The sequence below is a fragment of the Oncorhynchus kisutch genome, linkage group LG28 (genome assembly GCF_002021735.2).
Source record: "Oncorhynchus kisutch isolate 150728-3 linkage group LG28, Okis_V2, whole genome shotgun sequence".
NCBI lineage: Eukaryota > Metazoa > Chordata > Actinopteri > Salmoniformes > Salmonidae > Oncorhynchus > Oncorhynchus kisutch.
Genome location: NC_034201.2, coordinates 13,086,415 through 13,106,229, shown reverse-complemented (window position 1 = coordinate 13,106,229; position 19,815 = coordinate 13,086,415). Strand labels below are relative to the sequence as shown.

General features: G+C 44.5%; 1 protein-coding gene across 11 annotated transcripts in view; it reads left to right on the top strand.

Moving 5' to 3' along the window:
- Positions 1 to 19,278, top strand: part of LOC109872749 (unconventional myosin-XVIIIa) — a 110,703-nt gene extending 91,425 nt beyond the window's left edge. For 7 of the 11 annotated variants that reach the window (XM_031808527.1, XM_031808526.1, XM_031808525.1 and 4 more), the window contains 9 exons: positions 2,922 to 3,038; positions 3,901 to 3,984; positions 4,864 to 5,001; positions 5,798 to 5,983; positions 6,138 to 6,280; positions 6,802 to 6,846; positions 10,758 to 10,880; positions 11,622 to 13,095; positions 16,661 to 19,278. In XM_031808527.1, the coding sequence (XP_031664387.1) occupies positions 2,922 to 3,038; positions 3,901 to 3,984; positions 4,864 to 5,001; positions 5,798 to 5,983; positions 6,138 to 6,280; positions 6,802 to 6,846; positions 10,758 to 10,880; positions 11,622 to 13,080 (2,295 nt within the window). In that variant the 3' untranslated portion in view covers positions 13,081 to 13,095; positions 16,661 to 19,278. The remainder of the gene's footprint in view (positions 1 to 2,921; positions 3,039 to 3,900; positions 3,985 to 4,863; positions 5,002 to 5,797; positions 5,984 to 6,137; positions 6,281 to 6,801; positions 6,847 to 10,757; positions 10,881 to 11,621; positions 13,096 to 16,660) is intronic. The other 4 variants (XM_031808530.1, XM_031808524.1, XM_031808528.1 and 1 more) reach the window with 3 other exon arrangements.
- Positions 19,279 to 19,815: the final 537 nt, after the last annotated feature.

Genomic DNA, 19,815 nt, shown 5'->3' with positions numbered 1-19,815 from the left:
ACAATCCATGTATTTGTATTTATTATGGATCCCCATTAGTTCCTGCCAAGGCAGCAGCTACTCTTCCTGGGGTCCAAACACACCAATGCACCCACATTGCATATAAAACAACAGATAAAACAGGGAACTATGTTCGTACTGAATGAGCTAAAGATAGAACAGTACATCATATAACATCCCTACACCAGCACATATCCACAACACAAAATGTTCAATATCACAATGTGTGTCTGTACTTTTGTGTGTGTCTCAGTTGTCTTGAGGCTTAAACATCCTTCTTTAACCTGTCTCCTCCCCTTCATCTATACCAGTGGTTCCCAAACCTTTTTTAGTCCCGTACCCCTTCGAACATTCAACCTCTAGCTGCATATACCCCCTCTAGACCTGGGTCAGCGCACTCTCAAATGTAAAAAAATTTCTATCATTGTAAGCCTGCCACATACACACTATACAATACATTTATTAAACATAAGAATATGAGTTCGTTTTTGTCACAACCCGGCTTGTGGGAAGTGACAAAGAGCTGTTACAGGACCAGGACAAAAATTATAATATAATAATAATCAATCATTTTGTTCTTTATTTAGCCATCTTACATATAAAACCTTTTATTTGTTCATCACAAATGGTGAATAACTCACCACAGGTTAATGAGAAGGATGTGCTTGAAAGGATGGACATAACTCTGCAATGTTGGGTTGTAATGGAGAGAGTCTTAAATAATTTCCCACACACAGTCTGTGCCTGTATTTAGTTTTCATGTTGACTCATCCAGCTGTAACAGACATATACCAGGAGCTGTGCCAGGCCTGTTGACTCATCCAGCTGTAACAGACATATACCAGGAGCTGTGCCAGGCTCTCCACGTCTGTTGACACATCCAGCTGTAACAGACATATACCAGGAGCTGTGCCAGGCCCTCCACGTCTGTTGACACATCCAGCTGTAACAGACATATACCAGGAGCTGTGCCAGGCCCTCCACGTCTGTTGACACATCCAGCTGTAACAGACATATACCAGGAGCTGTGCCAGGCCCTCCACGTCTGTTGACACATCCAGCTGTAACGCACATATACCAGGAGCTGTGCCAGGCCTGTTGACTCATCCAGCTGTAACAGACATATACCAGGAGCTGTGCCAGGCCCTCCACGTCTGTTGACACATCCAGCTGTAACGCACATATACCAGGAGCTGTGCCAGGCCCTCCACGTCTGTTGACTCATCCAGCTGTAACACACATATACCAGGAGCTGTGCCAGGCCCTCCACGTCTGTTGACACATCCAGCTGTAACGCCAATAATTCACTGGCTTGTATGCGAAGCAGTAATTGTTTCAAAACATCTCCTGCCATGTCGTGAACAGTGTTGTTTGATAATGTTTTTTGGGCCTTTTCCCCCAGCATTGTCCCAGGCATGTCCACGGCAGTAGGAAGAAGGAAGTCCTCCACAATAGTATGGGGCTTGCCTGTCCAAGCCACTCGGTAGCTTACCATATAAGACGCTTCTATCCCCTACTTTTTAATGGTATCTGTTGCTTTTATACATGTCTTACTACTTGAAGTCATCTTTATTCTCGCTCAAAAAACTCCTGTGGCTTATTTTTCTAAATGTCATGTTTCGTTTCTAAATGTCTGCGCAAGAGTGAAGATTTCCCGTTTAATCTGATTGGATGTTAATTATTTGACTAGGCTACCTTTCGCTGAACACTACTTGGTTAAATGTTATTTTTGGCAGTGAAATTAGGCTACTCAGGCGAGGGGAAAAACCCTCACCCAAATTTATAGCTGGAAATATAAATGTACTGTTTAAAAATAAAATGTGAATCACATTTTTATTTGGCGTACCCCCGACAGCATTGCGCGTACCTCCGTACCCCGGTTTGGGAACTGATTTGGTAACTGATCTACACTGATTGAAGTGGATTTAATAAGTGTCATCAATAACGGATCATAGTTTTCACCTGGTCAGTCTGTCATGGAAAGAGCCGGTGTTCTTAATGTTTTTTATACTCCGTGTTTATGTGACAGGAACCATTTCTGTCCATGCAATTTTAATTTAATTGAACAGAAATGCAGATTGGTATATTCTAATGAGATTGCATGCTTGATGACCCTGTTTATTGTAGTGATACACAATCGACACATTTTTTTGTTAAGGAAATCATTCCGTATTTGTGTAATTACAGCGCTTTTCTACATTTTTTACACAACAAAACCAAACAGTGTTATTAAAAACAGTAAAAACAGTTTATTTGACTCTCCCTTTCACACAGGGTAGACTATTTTAGTGTGTGTTAAAACACTGTCACGAATATGCACAAATCCCCCCCCCCCCCATCATCATTGACATTTTAGTTTTTTCTGGAAATGGCCCATTTCTCGATTATGTGCTAATGGTTTAATTAGCATTGTTGATGTTTTTTATGTCCTCATTAATGCATTCCATAATCACTTCCCATGAGAGTGCTTTCTGTGTTTTAGAGGAAATTGCGGGAAGAGAGTGACACTTGTGGTCCTCTGGGGACAGAGAGAGGACAGAGAGTGACCCTGTAGAGCTGCTAATTGGTGTGTTTATGGCTATGAAAGGTATTTTAAATGTCTCCAGTTTGGGATGGCATACTAAGAGGCTGGGTGTCTTTCCCTCCAGAGTAGATCTGATGATCGATCTGCCTTAGGACACTAGTTCCAAGCTAATACATGGTGCATTGGCCACAAAGGTCTGTCTGCAGGCCTAAATGACCCAATCAGGTGTGATTATAGTAAATCACACTAATCCACTACCAGGGTCAGGCCACAGGTAGATATCCATTAGATGACTGGCCAGCTGTTGACCATTGATTACGTTCACTGGCTCTGGTTGAAAAACAGCTCAGCTGTTAAAGTTTGTCTTTCTCTTTCTTCCCCTCTTCCTCTCTCTCAGCTTGAGGAGCAGGTGTCCCGCCTGCAAAGGGAGAAGAACGACCTGCAGTCTCGTATGGAGGAGGACCAGGAGGACATGAACGAGCTGATGAAGAAACACAAGGCTGCCGTCTCCCAGGTAAACCCTGCCCCTGAACAGCTTCTGGTCTATAGACCTGCACTAAAGCTATGACACATACTGTACATCCCTCTCAGCTACACAGCTTCTGGTCTGTAGACCTGCACTATAACTATGACACATACTGTACATCCCTCTCAGCTACACAGCTTCTGGTCTATAGACCTGCACTAAAGCTATGACACATACTGTACATCCCTCTCAGCTACACAGCTTCTGGTCTGTAGACCTGCACTATAACTATGACACATACTGTACATCCCTCTCAGCTACACAGCTGATTATTATACGTGACATCCATATATATATTTTTTTAAATAACTCAATACAGTAATATGAAATCTGTATGTAAAACATTTACATTTGACATTTTTGCTCTTATTCAGAGTGACTTACAGTAAAATGAAGATGGCTAGGTGAAACGACCACATATCACAGTAAAATATACGAGCAGCAGGTAGCCTCGCGACTAAGAGCTTTGGGCAAATCCCTGAGCCAAGTAGGTGAAACATCTGTTTGTGCCCTTGAGCAATGAAGCTCCTGTAAGTCTCTCTGGATAAGAGTGTCTGCTAAATGACAAATACAATGGTAAAAAATATGAACATTTCCATTTGAGATAAACGATGTGTCTGTATGTTTGTATATATAGCATTTTGCAAAAAATAAATAGAACATTTCAGACACATCTCAAATGTAGGAATTAAAAATGTGACAACAGTAATATTTTACACACACCTGAAGGTACGCATAACCAATAATTGCTGATGAAAAAAACACACATGTAAAAAATTGGTGCATATAGTGTTTTGGAAGTAAACTCTTCAAATACTGTAACTATCTCTGTGTGTTTGTGATGTGACAGTCTGCCAGAGACCTGGCCCAGATCAGTGACCTGCAGGCCCAGCTGGAGGAAGCCATGAAGGAGAAGCAGGAGATCCAGGACAAGGTAACTACACACTGCCATGGCTGCCTGCCATGGGAGCCCCAATCCCCCTGCCTGCCCCCCACCCATCCCCATCTACTCACACATTCACCAGCCACTCAGAGGACATCATGCCCTCAGCACAATCATACAGGTTGTCCTACACCTACACCATCACATTCACCTGGAGAGGATCAGAGCTCTGTCTGTCTGCTTACAGCCTGATCTTACCCCTCACTCTGCTTGCTGTAAGGTAGTTTTAAGAGCTGCCACCAAAGGCAGCGATAGATGGCTATCTATCTATCTATTGTATCTATCTAAATCCTGTAGCCCTGCAGTGATTAACAGATCCACAATGAGAGGAACACTGTGTTCTTTAATGACATGAAAGGCCAGCTCTAAATCCTCCTTCTCTCAGATGCAAAGCTCCTCATTAGGAGCCCTGGTGCATTTTGGGTACTTTTAGTTAGTGTATGTCTTTCATCCTCTTATCAGATATGAGAAAAGTCTTAAGACGAAACAAGTTTGCAAAGCATTGATCTTATTCCCCTCCACAAAGCTGTGCAGTGGGATCTGTGATCGTTATTTAGGTCTGTAGAGGCTACTGGGGTTATCCTATCCTCGGCTTATTGGCTATTCACATCAGATAATACTAGCATTAGAGGCAACAAAAATGCTGGCTAGATTCCCAACATTTCAGCCAGGGGGGATGCTATTCACAATGCAGATGAAGGGAAGAGGTGAATGTATTTATTTTGGGCATAAACACATATCTGTTGAATGCAGGCCTAGTATTGATTATAGAAGAAGTAGAGGGAGGGTTGCATAGGGCAGAGTGGAGGTGTTCAGTGTGGTGTAATCAGTACTTCAGTATGTCACTGTGTGTGTGTTGCCCCCCTCCAGTTGCAGTCCCTGCAGAGCCAGCTGGAGTTCCAGGAGCAGTCCATGGTGGAGAAGTCTCTGGTCAGCAGGCAGGAGGCCAAGATCCGTGAGCTCGAGACTAAGCTGGAGTACGAGAGGACCCAGATCAAACGCCTGGAGGTGAGACGGGAGAGGGAGGGGAGGGAGGGAGAGGGTGGGAGAGGGAGAAAGAGTGAGAGGGGGAGTGAGTGGGAGGGAGGGGGAGAAGGAGGGAGTGAGTGAAGGAGTGAGTGAGTGAGTGAGTGAAAAAGGAGAGGGGGAGGGAGGGAGAGGAGAAAGGGAGAAAGAGGGGGAAAGTGTGAGGGAGAGAAGGAGGGAGGGGAAAAAGGAGGGAGTGAGTGAGTGGGAGGAGGAGAGAGTGGGAGGGGAGGGAGGGAAGGGGAGAAAGAGTGAGAGGGGGAGGGAGGGGGAGAAGGAGGGAGTGAGTGAAGGAGTGAGTGGGAGGGAGGGGAGAAAGGGAGAAAGAGGGGGAAAGTGTGAGGGAGAGAAGGAGGGAGGGGAAAAAGGAGGGAGTGAGTGAGTGGGAGGGGGAGAGAGTGGGAGGGGAGGAAGGGGGAGGGAGGGGGAGAGAGTGGGAGGGAGGGGGAGGGAGTGTGTGTGTGTGAGAGCAAGAGAAGAGGGGCTTGTATGTGGGAGGTAGAGGGCAAGCTGTGAGGCCACATTTTGGGTCATTGAACAAATGCTGTGAGGGAAATATATTTTACGACAGCCATACTATCTTTCTCTGGCCAGCTGTGATTTCTGCACACCTGAGCTCAATTGGAAATTCTTAGTGACCTCAATTTGACCCTTCTCCAACTACATTAACCACACCAAAAACCTCAAAGTGAAATGTGCTCACTGCTCAGGCACCTATGCTGGATGTCTCAGCTGTGTTCTATGCGGTTCTGACCCAGTTCCATCTCCTCGTCCCCAGAGCCTTACAGGTCGTCTGAAGGAGAACCTGGAGAAGATGACGGAGGAGAGAGACCACCGCGGTAATGGAGAGAACAGGGAGAAGGAGCAGAACAAACGCATACAGAGACAGATGAGGGACATCAAAGAGGAGATGGCTGAGCTGTCCAAGAAGGAGGCCGAGGCCAGCCGCAAGAAGCACGAGCTGGTAAGGAAGAGGGTCCAGTCAGCAGAGTACTGACATTTGGACTGGACTCTCCTTGTTAGGTCATACAGGGCTAATATCCTCATTTAGGGTGGGGATGTCTTGGTTTACAGGGGTTTGGGGTGACAGTCACTTACTCTGCATCATGATCCATCAGGAAATGGACATAGAGAGTCTGGAGGCAGCCAATCAGAGTCTGCAGGCAGACCTCAAGCTGGCCTTCAAGAGGATTGGAGACTTGCAGGCCGCCATAGAGGATGAGATGGTCGACAGTGACGGCGACGATGACCTCGTGAACAAGTAGGTGCCCCCCTCTCTTCAGTCAGAGGACAGATTCTCTTTGTAATAAAGTTGTAATAAAGTTGACAGAAAACAACGGCCTGTTATTTAATGTCTGTCCTGCTTTAATCCCATTTCCTGATTCTTTGTTGGTTTGTCCTCTTGTTTAGCTGCCTGCTGAGGTCTCTTTTATTGGCATGTTCAGGGTTACACTACCTCTGAGGCCCACTGTTGCCATACAAGGCCTCTGAGAGTGAGTTTAGACTCCCTTTTAAACAATGAGGTCAGAGAGAGGATGAGTGAGCTGGTATTCTGAATCACTGCCCAAAACCGTGCAGTATGGAGAGATGTTCATTAGATTTCCTGCAGCAAATTATTTTGAGCCGCCTTGTCTTCTTTTCACACACAATGAAGCTCGATCTATCCTGGGGCACACTACATCCCCCGGTTGGGTTGGTCTCAAACTGTTAACTGTGTTTCTCCTTTTCTGTTCCTCTCTTTTTCTCTTTCTCTCTGGTTTCCTCTCCCACTTCATCGCCCAGTTTACAAGACATGGTGACAAAGTATCAGAAACGAAAGAACAAAACGTAAGAACAGACAATGCATCCTTTCTCTTCCCATTACTGTTTGCTTTCAAGGTTTTACAATCCTAGTCCCACGAGAGAATGATGCTGTATTAGGGAGACGTTGCCCTTCTGCTGTTTTAATGATGACATTTTGAGCAGAAGGAACTTAGTTCAAACTACTTTAAGATTAGCATCTCTACAAACCTAACTGTTTGAGGGATGCTCACCGCTGTGAGAAAATCTATGAGATCTATTTTATTTTATTTTTTAATTAAACATGGTCATGGAACACCTGTCGATACTGCATCACTCTCCAATGAAATATCATGAACCATTGTCCTATTTTAGGCAACAACCATGGACCTTCATGCTATTTTACATTCATGCTTTTGAGGACCCACTAACTAATTTCACTATGTTCAAGAGCATTGGTAGATTTCTATACAGTATAACCTATTAATAACAAAAGGTTGAGTCTTTGTTTACTTGTTTACAACTCTCTGTGATGGAAGGTAGGTTTGCTCTCTGTAGAGGGTGGTTGGCTGAGCTGCTTGTTTCGCAGCGCCTAGCTTGCTCTACTCAAGTCACCGTGCTTGTCTTAATCACTTTGGACTCGGACATAAAATCATTTATTCTAAAGCCCCATAATTAAAGTGAACATTCCAATTCCAGTGTAGCTCGTCATGTCTTGATGGAAGAATGCAAACGTGCGTCACAATTTTGAATGAAAGAGGGTGCTTTGTATGTGATTTGTAGTTAGTGTCTGCAGTTCATTTTCGCAGCATGTTTTATTTGTGTCAGTATTAACCTCTAAATGCTTGTTCCAAGAGAGAACGCTTCGCTGCCCTGTGAGTCAATTTCTCTCATTGTTATTCATTCATTTGCCATCAGACAGGCGAGCTCATGTGATTCAGCACAGTGCACGGTGTCTGTCTGTACATCAGCATCAAGCTTGTGGATTCCTCACTTAGCTGTGCTCAAGAGAAAAGAAAGTGAATCACCATGGTTACTTAGGAGCACATTTGTTCTCCCTTTTGATCTGTATGTAATAGCAGCGAGCTAAACATTAATGGAAGAATTGATTTGCCATCGAATTGTGAAGGGAATTTTCTGCAGGATTAGGACTTATTTTTGATCTGGATTTGAGTAATTGCACCAATAAAAGGTGACAATGGTAGGAATGTTTTTTGTGCGCGTGTGAAGGGGATAACGAATAATGAATCGGTATGAAATCTTTGGACGTCTCTTTCCAGGTTATCTGAGATGTACTTTGAAACATTAAGAGGGAAGGAAGGTTGTCAACCTTTCCAATGCACTCTTCATTTTCAGGCAGTTCTTTATCCAATGTACCCTTTCATGGCCATAAGAAGATCACACAAACATATCCTGAACAGTACAGGCCTTTGAAGACCATAGAGTATGTGAGTCTGTGTGTACACAGTGTACTGCAGCACACTGCTCAAATAACATGGATTTAATGGACCTGTCTCTGCCGTAATCAGTGAACAGTTTGACCATGATAGGAAATGCTGGGACCAAGAGGATGCAAGTGTAGAATACTGTAGACAGGAACCATCCCTATGGAGCTTCATGAGGATGTACTGTAGACAGGAACCATCCCTATGGAGCTTCATGAGGATGTACTGTAGACAGGAACCATCCCTATGGAGCTTCATGAGGATGTACTGTAGACAGGAACCATCCCTATGGAGCTTCATGAGGATGTACTGTAGACAGGAACCATCCCTATGGAGCTTCATGAGGATGTACTGTAGGTATGTGGGACAGAGATATACAACCAGTGGAGGCCGATTGTCATAAGCGATTAATGTCAGGCTCTAAATTCTCTGTGCTTGTTTGCTCCCTGGAGCCTCAGCGCTGCTTAGCCAGTGGTGTGAGGCCAAAGACATAAATTGTGTGTGACACGATTTGCAAAGCACTCGATTACAAGGCGCCTCTGTCCCACAGCTGCTCCAGTGCAGGTATTTGTGTGTTTCGGTCTGTGGGAAAAAGAGATTAGTTTTGCCTTGCATGTGGGAGACAGTCCGTAAACTATCTTTCCCCAGAAAGCTTTGTTTGATACATTGAAAATGAGAGAGACCCTAAATGACTGAGTCTAGTAAGGTAGCAAATGTCCATGTCCAGACAGCCACAATTTTTAGTGATTTATCAGGGGGTGTTGCAGCACCCTCAGCACCCCTACTTCCTGCCGCTGTGTACTGTATGCCTCCATCCATTCTGAGAGCACATCTCTGTCTCTATGCAGGTAAATGGAACTGTGGTTCTGCACATGCAGAGAGGGGAGGCAACACAAACACTTTGTTCATGGAGACTTGATTGAATGTATGATATACCACTGTATTGCTCTCTGCAGTGGGAGGCTTTAATAGCAGGCATGTAAATGTGAGCAGGGCGATGCAGCCCAGCGGTCTATACCATTAAAGAAAGCCATCATCTGAGACCTCTTTGAATAAGATGCACTATGTTGGCTCATGATAAGCACTTTGCATCCTGTCCCACAGCCTTGCCAGATAAACTGGTCAAAGAAGAAAGGAAACCTGTCCTTTGCTTTTGGTGTTTATCACTCGTCTCAAAATAGTGCCATTTCGATTGATGTCACAACAGACGCTGGAATTGTTGTTTGGATTGATGCAGAGACTGAATGTTGTTGGTTATGATCCAAATTGTTGCTCTTTTCTATCAATGTTCATGTATAGTTCATTCTGGTACTAGAAACGAATGAACACTGCTAGGCTTAATTGTTCCCAGACACGTTTGTCCATTACCTAAGACTTTAGCCCCTGTGGGTGGCCCCCTCTCCCCTCACCTCTCCTACTCCCCTGTCCGTCCCCCTCTCCCCTCACCTCTCCTACTCCCCTGTCCCTCCCCCTCTCCCCTCACCTCTCCTACTCCCCTGTCCCTCCCCCTCTCCCCTCACCTCTCCTACTCCCCTGTCCGTCCGTCCGTCCCCCCCGTCCATCAAGCAACAGATGCATAATAGAGTGTCAGAGAAGCTTCACCTCTGCAGGATTGAGGAACAGATGAATCAGGATGGAAATGCTCCCGCCGACCTTTCCCAAGCGTGATCTAATATCATTTCTCCTCGGGTTCCCTCCAGTATCTGTTTACTGCTTGTTATTGTCAAGGCCAGGGCTAGAGGGCCATCTCTTCGGCTCAGCCCCAATAACAATCTACATCAACAGGCCGCGCTCAGCCACTCGCCACAGACATCCTAAAAGCCTCGCTATGGCCACAGAGTTAATTACGCCTTCATGAGCTCCATTCATTTGCATTCCGCTGTGCTCGGAGGCACCATGACTCGTTTCGCTCGACCGCCCCCATCATAAGTGATTATACATTTAACAGGGTAAGAGAAAGCACTCAGGACTATACACATTCATATTTATGGATGCAACAATATCTAATATCATTTTTTTTTCTCTTTCAAACCAGGCTACTTGGTTTTTCATCAAACGTACTTTTGCCAACTTTAGCTTTGTGGCTGATATTTTTTTGTATCAATATTCAGGAAGTAGCAGAGTCCAACACTAGATTTTGACTGGTAAACTAGTTTGCGACTGGGTGCAAAATTCTAGGTCTGTCATCGCTCTACGTTAACAGACTGCTGTTGTCTCCCTAAAGCTTGTTGTGACTGTCTGCCTTTGCATTGCTCAATCCTCAATTGCTCAATTGTGACTGTCACAATGAATGGAATACAGATGCTGTCTGACTAACTAAATCAGAAAGCTGTTATCTTTATGACATTCAAAACATAGGATTTCTCTGTGTTGTACTTCCTGTCCAAACCAACAGGTTTCCTCTATGGTGGATCCTCGCTAACCCTCCCAGATGACTCTTTTTAAACAGCTCTGCGTCCTGCCAACACCAACAGCAACATAACAACACTGTTTGCTCTCCTGTCTTCCTCACAGTGGTGACGAGTCGGACACGGACTCAGAGGTGGAGGACCGTGTGGACGGGGTCAAGTCCTGGCTGTCCAAGAATAAGGGCTCCACCAAGACTCTGTCAGACGAGGGCAGTCTGAAGAACTCCAGGTCAGTCTTGCCTTGACTTGTCTGTCTGTCTATCAGCCTCCTCAGTCGACAGCCTCCTCATTATGTTATCATCCCCCTTCCTTCTGGCTGGGCCCTGATAAAGCAGTGATGGCTTCCTCAATCCCATCCGATTTCTATATGAGTTTACCCTGCTGAGAGCTAAAGAGCCCAGGATTAGCTGAGGCAGGGTGGAATGGAAGGGTGAGTATTTCATGAGATTAGGTGTCATTTCTCTCTGCCTTCCTGTCATCCCTCTAATGACAGCAGGCGGCACAGCAGAGGGAAGAGGGATACGGGTGCTGTGCTGCCTGTCAGATTTATTGAAGTGGCCCAAGGCCAGCTGGCAAACCTGCTAAATGGCCCCTCTCTCTGCTCTGCCTGAGATGAATGCATTTCCTCCCCCCTGGCAGACAGCATAGGATAGCCCCAAATATATACCTGCTCTTTTTGACGAGCTTTAGCAGATCGACTCACAACTTAACTTTCCTTATTACACTCACTTCAGAGGACAAAGTGTCATCAGGAACTTCAGTTAGATGCTGCTGGAATATTTGGGGAATGTTGACAAGCATTCTACACTTCAGGGATTCAATCATATGTATTTTATCCTTCTGAACTTTTAATTTCATAATTTCATTGTCTGTAAATTCTCATATTTTCTCTCTCTATGTTTCTCTGTGTCTCTGTTGATTGTTTCCATGGTGTTCTTGTTCCTACACCCTCCTCTTCACGGCATCTCAGATATGCAGTGAATGTAGATGCCAAGGAAGGCAAAGAGGTTAAGGAGATTACAGAAGGTAGCAAGGAAGGCAAAGAAGTAGACAGCAGATCGGTGTCTGTGATGAGTTCCCTTAGCTACAGGAAGCGTTCCAACCTGAAAGACTCCATTGGAGGCCAGGGGGACGAGAGCTCCCTCTTCAGTACGCTAAAGGAACAGTCCGATACCCCAGACCGCTCCTCCCTACGCAAGGCCAAGTCTAAGTCTACAGACCAGGATGACAGGAAGAAGTCACAAGATGATGATGACTGTGGTTCGGTCATCTCCCAGGCCTACTCTGAGGCCACCAGCAGGGCCAGGAAGGGTCTGGAGCGCCGCTGGGCCCCACACAGCCCTGACTTTGACAAGGACTCCATGGTGTCCTCCCTGGCCCCTAGCAGGTCCAGCCGTAGAGCCATGCCAAACATGGATGATGACAATATGTCCACCATTAGCAGCATCACCAGTGTTAGTCGTACCAGCCCTCGTGGCCTGCGACGTAGCACCTCCTGGAAGGATGATGGGCGTAGCGATTCATACGGGACCTCGGTCAGCCCCAGCATGAGCAGGCGCACTGGGGGTCGCAGCCCAGGCAGCGTGAGCAAGGCTGACTCCCGTATATCTGTGGCCCGCAGCAGCCGGCTCAGTGAGTTCGGCCTGCGCATGGACGACGATGATGATGCTCTGAGCATGGCCTTCAGTCAAGGAACCTCTGCCTACAGCCCCCACTCCCTAGGCCGCAGCTTCTCCACCCCGGCCCAGCCTCGCTCCTCTGACGACAACCCCCCAGACACCTCTGACATTAAGGCTGTCACCCACCGCAACTACCTTGACCCTGACCTGGAGAAGGCGATCAACGAGGTCCTCAGCTTCAAGCCCATCAAGTTCAAACGCAGCAAACTGGACGAGTCTGACGACGAGGAAGAGAATGAGGTAAATAAAGATGAGGATGACCGGAAAAGTGTGAAGGGGGACGACGAGGGTCTGGGCCGTACTGCATCCAGCGTGCGTCGCTCAGCATCTGGCTCGGCAGTGGACTACAGCACCAGGTCCTCCAGCAGCTTCAGCTCCCACAGCACCAGCAGCTCCAGCTCCCGCAGAGGCAAGGCCAAGAAGAAGAGCTCCTCAGACAGCTCCTCAGACTCCGATGACCGCCACAGCAGGAAGAGCTCCAAGAAGAAGGGAAAGAAGTCCAGGAAGGGCTCCAGGAAGAAAGAGAGCGAGTCTGAATCCTCCTCTTCGGAGTCCTCCTCTTCCTCCAGCTCGGCCTCCACCGTCTCCTACCACAGCTCCAACAGTGTGAAGAGAGGTCCAGCCCGCCCTGCCTCAGATGAGGAAGATGCCGCTGAACAGAGACCCCCAAGTAAGAAGGATGAGAAGAAAAAGAAGAAGAAGATGGACAGCATGGTGATGAAATATCTCTACAAGCCTGATAGTGACTAAAGCCCCTGGCCAGCAGTAGGTGATGCCTGGGAATGGAGTGAAAGCACGGTGTGACTAACCAAGCATGTTGACTTTATAGTATAGAACAAGAAGGCCCGCACACTGTTAAAGCTCCCAATTCACCACTTTATTGACAAGGTTTCCATCCGAAATGGATTTTCGTCAGGTCAAACACACTGAGTGTTCACATCCCAAAACATCCACATTTCACCTCACATGACCATTGCGGACATGACACATGGTGGGTGCAACAAACGTTTGTATATCTCTAATAATTAACTAACAATGAGATGGGTGCATGGAATGGTTCCAGAACATAATAAATATCGTCACGACATTCGCTCTGAGATACATCGGCATCGAACATGTCATGACTCCCAGGTGGAGCGGAGATGCTGATAATCTATTATCGAGAAGAGAATTGTAATTGGATTCACTGTTTGTGTACCATGTCTCCTAGAGGTCTGCATCAAGAGTTTGATGTCAGACCATTTCTTGCCTGAGTATGTCACGTAACTTTGATTTGTCTTGCCTTCCAGGTTACCCACTTCGTCATTTTGTAAATATTTATTATGAGCACTCAGTGTGTTTGACCTGACGAAGATCCCATTTCGGATGGAACCTTGTCAATCAAGTGGTGTTCTATTATTCTTTATTAGCCCAGAACCTATGTTTTTTTTTAAGGATGTGCGTATGACCACAAACATATTTTATAGCATTATTACCATCAACACGTGTATCTGATTTCTTTACTTACTTATTCCTTTGACATAAACACAAGTTTATGCCTTAAGTGCTCCTCCACTCGATGTGTATCCGGGTTGATGTGAAAAACCACAATGCCTTTCTTTCTCAATTGTAGTGATGACTCATGACCATTGCTAGATGAAAGATGCGTTGTGGCGCCAGGTTCCCGTCCCTGAGCAAATAAACCAGGACACATAATTGTCTCTGCATGTTAACCCTTCACACTCGTGGGAGTTGGCCTCTATAGATAAGGCTAAATTGAGATACTTCTTACAGAAGAAAATATGAAAAGCATATGCATGAAAAGGGTAACATTTGAAAGGAACAGTTGAAAGGGGAAATGATTAGACCAAAGGCGAGGACACAACAGTTCATCTGACACAAGACTGAATCCAAATATTACACTGTTGATGTTATGTTTTACATTGACTGTACTTTTTTGCTGCATTTGTTGGTAAAGAAATCAGAAGATAATCTAGATACATTATGAACATGATAAGAATATTCCTGGAAAATGTGAGGTAGATGCGACATAAGACAAAAAACAAAGACAAGGGTTTGAGAGGACTATCTGGTCTCTCCAAAGTGTGCACAGTTCCTAAGCAATTTCAATGCACTTTTATGACTCCAAAAAAAGAGTCTTCAACTATAAGGTGTTTTTTGAGCTCTCCTAGCTGTGCCGTTGAGGAACTAGGGCAAGCACACTTGTAGTTGTTTTGTTTGGAACACAACCCTGCATCCTGTTGTTTACGCAAACCAAAAATCACAATTTAGGTCAGGTGGGCAGTTTTTGAAAGTCTGTTCTATTGCCAAAATGACTAGGTAAGTTATAAAATATGAGATTACAGAGTTAGGCTTTAACAGTGCAATTCAGGCAAACCGATGATAGTGCGTGTGCTGCTGCAAAGGTTCTTCACAATAGACAAACGGGCTCTTTCTGTTCAGAACAACCCAGGGTTAGGATGCCATGTCATCTTGTAACTGTACATCAAACGTCATAAACGTTGACACTGCGTATGACTTGAGCTTTCGGATGTGGAAATGTGAAGTGCACGTTTGGATTCACCGGTGTTGCGCTTGCTTTTATGACATCAAAGCGGTATTTATTATAATCCACAACTTCTCATCTTTCAAAACACATAGCCATCTTAATTTATAGCATTTCCCACACTCCCGACAACAAAACATGTGCCCCCCAAAAAGTTGCCAAATGAGCAGGAGGGATGGGCACAACATCTTTTTGCGCGAGGTGCTCAAGTTTCACATGGCTGTCATGCGAAGAGCCAGAGCTTTGACGTCAGGTACAGTATAGCATGTCACTGTACGGCCACTGCGTTCCAATTTAGGCGTTTATCTGTGCCTAACTCTTCAATTTTCAACCCGTATACGGGTACGAGTGCAAAGGGACAATAGAGATTTCTTCCCTGAACATGGTGCTTGGTGATGGTGAGGAAGCTAACTGCATGTTGGTGCACATATTAATAGACAACCATCCATCAAGCATGGCCACTTTAAATGTGCTCCCTCCGGGCCTCAACAAGATATAACTGTAGACCTGATTGAACATGAACACTGATTACTGCATTAGCATATATCCACCATGTATTTAATATGCTGGTTTGAGGGGAACCGTTTACATACGGTAGGTCCGTTACTTCAACAGCATGACAATAATAATAGAAACAAGTGGGCAGAGTCACTTGGTATGAAGAGGTGGTGTTACTCAGCTTTCCTGCAGAGTCTGCGTGCCACACTACATGGCCAAAAGTAGATGGACACCCCTTGAAATGAGTGGATTTGGCTACTGGTGTATAAAATCGAGCACACAGCCATCCAATCTATATAGACAAACATTGGCAGTAGAATGGCCCGTACAGAAGAGTTCAGTGACTTTCAACATGGCACCGTCATAGGAATGCCACCTTTCCAACAAGTCAGTTCCTGAAATGTCTGCCCCTGCTAGAGCTGCCCCGGTCAACTGTAAGTGCTGTTATTGTGAAGCGAAATTGTCTAGCATCACAATGCAAAGCAAGGTCTACACAGAAATGGTTTGTCGAGATCATTGTGGCCTGCACAGAGCTCTAACCTGAACCCCATTGAACACCTAATGCCATTGTGGCTGAATTGAAGCAAGTCCCTGCAGCAATGTTCCAACATCTAGTGGAAAGCCTTCCCAAAAGAGTAGAGGGGGACCAACTCCATATTAATGGCCATGATTTTGGAATGAGATGTTTGATGAGCAGGTGTCCACATACTTTTGGTCATGTAGTGTATAGTCACTGTACCACTGCTTTGTCCTTATTTCATCAACTTCAAAGCTCTGTGTTAGCCCCCGAAGGGTAATGAAAGCGTAAACCGGAACGCTAAACTGTCCTACCTTGGACCGTTTCTATTTTCAGCCTGTCCTTCCATCTCACCATATGGCGATTATGAAAGCTTCAAGATAAATGAATATAACACTGGACAAACCTGAGAAAAAACACAGGTCCACATTCTGACTTTGAAAACCTTTACTGTTTTTTTGTGCATGAAACCAGTGTTGTGGATCTAGCAATGTTGCAGTGTTTTGGTTTGTTTGGCTATTGGCAGCCATACATGATCTTTGCTCCAGCATTGATTGTTACTTTGAAAGGGGTAATGTGCTGCGTTTCTATTCAAGCAGCTTATACTGCTGACCATGGCCCTGACCCGCGGAGGAAGATGGAGTCAGTAGGCTTGATATGTGACCTGTGACCTCTGCAAATCTCAAGCAACCATAGTTTTCAGGCAGGGTTCAATTCAGCAGCGTTTCTCCTATATAAAAAGCTCTCTCTTCTCCTCTCTCCTCCCACAGCCCTCCTCTGTACCGGAGACACCTCAGTGAAGAGGACAAAGAGGAGAGGCGTTCGAGCAGACACTCCCTGAAGGAAAGTGACAGTGAATAGCAAGCTGGCAGAGTCCACAGCGTAACAGAGACTGTCACATCTCTCACTAGCACCACCATCCTACACGAACACACCAGAGACAGAGATAATGCTTTATTTAATCAAAATACACCTCCCCATACCATCCTCATTTGAACATCAGTGAGCAATGCTAGCTAGAACCAGATGCAAGAACAGGGGAAGGTCAGAGTGCACATACTATGGAACTCACCGTGGTTCCATCTAAATGGAATGTGGCATATAGCAATTTTCTGTTGCAACTAAGAGCTTTGAAGAATTCTTTACAGGGTGATTTGGAAAAGTCAAATTCCATCATAGAATCTTACAGCATAGTGGCCACCTCAGCTCTGCAGCTTTGAATCAATATAAGTATAGAGCTTAGCACCAATGGCATATTTTAAGATATATCTGTAGAGCTTATTACCACTGGCTTATTTAAGAGAACTGCTTTTCATAGGCTAACTTATGCTCCTGCTGTCATCTGTTGTTTGAGGACTGGAGAGCTTGTGGTTTATTCAAATGACTGTAGCAGGATCGGTTTAAGTCTCCCTTACAATGTGACCTCTCACTGCAGGCCCATATGCCTGACAGTCCAGCTTATCCTCCTTAGCACTTAGAAATGCCAATGTCTCCTCTACATGTGTTTGGACTGTCTCTGGTCATGCGTTTCAAACTATATTTAGCCAATATCAGTAACTAGAAGAAAGACTTATCTTGTTTCGAGACTGTTTTGTTTTTCTATCAATGTTGGAAAGTATGGTTCTTATTGAACTGGAGGGGGAGCTGCTTTGAAGGAAAAGGATTGGATCTGCTACATTTGCATACAGTAGTTCATGCTGGAATGGTTTTTGGTCTTGCTCGTTTAAAGCTCTGCCATGCTTTTGTCTCCTCGTGTCATGTCTGTTGGTTTTCAAAGGGAATATATTTACTATCTGTTGTGACGGGGGGCTTTCTAGGGATCTTCATCTTTCAAGATACACATGCGCTGGATGTAAAAAAAATTTTTTTTAAATTTTTTGACAAATGGTCTAAGTGCTATAAGCCCAACTCCCTTATGGGGAAAAACATGTATGCAACAAAAGTTATAATGTATACTGAACGAAAATATAAACGCAACATGTGAAGTGTTGGTATCATGATTTCATGAACTGAAATAAAATATCCCAGAATTTTACCAAATCCACAGAAAGCTTATTTCTCTCAAATCTTGAGATTTCTCCCATTTTTCTTTTACATCCCTGTTAGTGAGCATTTCACCTCTGCCAAGAGAATCCATCCACCTGACAGATGTGGCATATCAAGAGGCTGATTAAACAGCATGATCATTACACAGGTGCACCTTGTGCTGCGCAATATAAAAGGCTCTAAAATGTGCACAACACAAAGTTTTGAGGGAGTGTGCAATTGGCATGCTGACTGCAGGAATATCCACCAAAGCTGTTGTCAGAGAACTTAATTTCTCTACCATAAGATGCCTCCAATGTTGTTTTAGAGAATTTGGCAGTATGTCCAACAGACCACATGTAGCCAAGCCAGCCCAGGACCTCCACATCTGGCTTCTTCACCTGCTGGATCGTCTGAGACCAGCCACCCGGACAGCTGTGGAGTATTCCTGTCTGTAAAAAAAAAACTTTTGTGTAGAAAAAATCATTCTAATTGGCAGTGCCTTGCTCCCCAGTGGGTGGGCCAATCTCTCATAGGCCCACCCACGGCTGCGCCCCTGCCCAGTCATGTGAGGGACAACTTATTTCAATGGACTGATTTCCTCATATGAACTGTAACTCAGTAAAATCTTTGAAATTGTTGCATGTTGCGTTTTAAATTTTTGTTCAGTATAAAATCCTCTGAGATCCCTGGAAGAATTTGCTCATGTAGGATACACTGTATCTGTATTTGGCCTTACTGAGTGACAATGATATCCTTTAGATTAACGTGACCTTATTAATTTATGAATAAATATGCAAATGTTGTATCTCTATGTAGAATAGTGTGGTGAAGGGTGTTTGCGTATGTACACAAGTGTATATCTGTGTGTGTGTCCATGTTTCCATTGCTTCTGTCTGTTCATGTGTGTGGGACAGACTATATTTTCTTGTTTTCACACTTCTAGTTTTTTTTAATGCATTAGGTACGAATATAATATGCAACACTGGACACTTTGTCAATGCTTCTGAGTTGGGGTTTGTTAAATAAAAAGATGTATGTCAAGTGTTTGTTTTTGCATCTGAATAGACATTGTTGGCTTTCCAAAATATTAATATATAACATGTTTGAAATGGATTGTATATTCATCATAGCTTTTCAAACAGGTTTGTTTATTTTCATGATATTGAACAATTGACCACTTGTGATAGGAATGCTTTTTTTTGGCATTCATTTTAATGTAAATAAATGCAGGGGTTTGTTTACAGTAACATTGTGTCTTATTGCGTGGTGGAATGGTAATACGGTTATAGTTTGGAGCTGAATTCGTCATCATACGGAAATGTTTGGATGGAAATAAAGGAGAGTTATTTATTGAAAACAGCAGGAACATTTTACTGATGTGCTTGACTGAAGTGTTTTTCCTCATCTCCTCAAGTGCATCACTTGATCACACCATCCATCTTCCCCCTGTAGAGGAGAGGGAAAACAAACACAATTGAAATTAATAATTACAACCAGACACCAGACAAATGTATGAACACTGCTCACACTCACTACTATGCAACTAGATCATCTTACATTAAGCTATAAGGGCTCTATTAAATCAGAACCGCGTCAGTGTCATTATTTCTAGAAAGCCTACACACGTTCTGAACTTCTAATGTTAGTGGGACGGGTGTGGCTGCTCACCCATTTGACAGCTCCAAAGCAGTTACACCTCCGACACCACCAAAACATTAGCTATGCGGGTGTCGGCTTTCGCCGGTTAACGATCTGATTGAATCTAGGCCTAAACGTGGTACATTTCCATCAACACAAGCAATCAATAAGAAACAAACTTGACAATCAGGCATTGTGTTAGAGAAGTGAGGCTTACATAGATGCTAAGTAACTAATGAGTATAGCGCAGTACATTTGT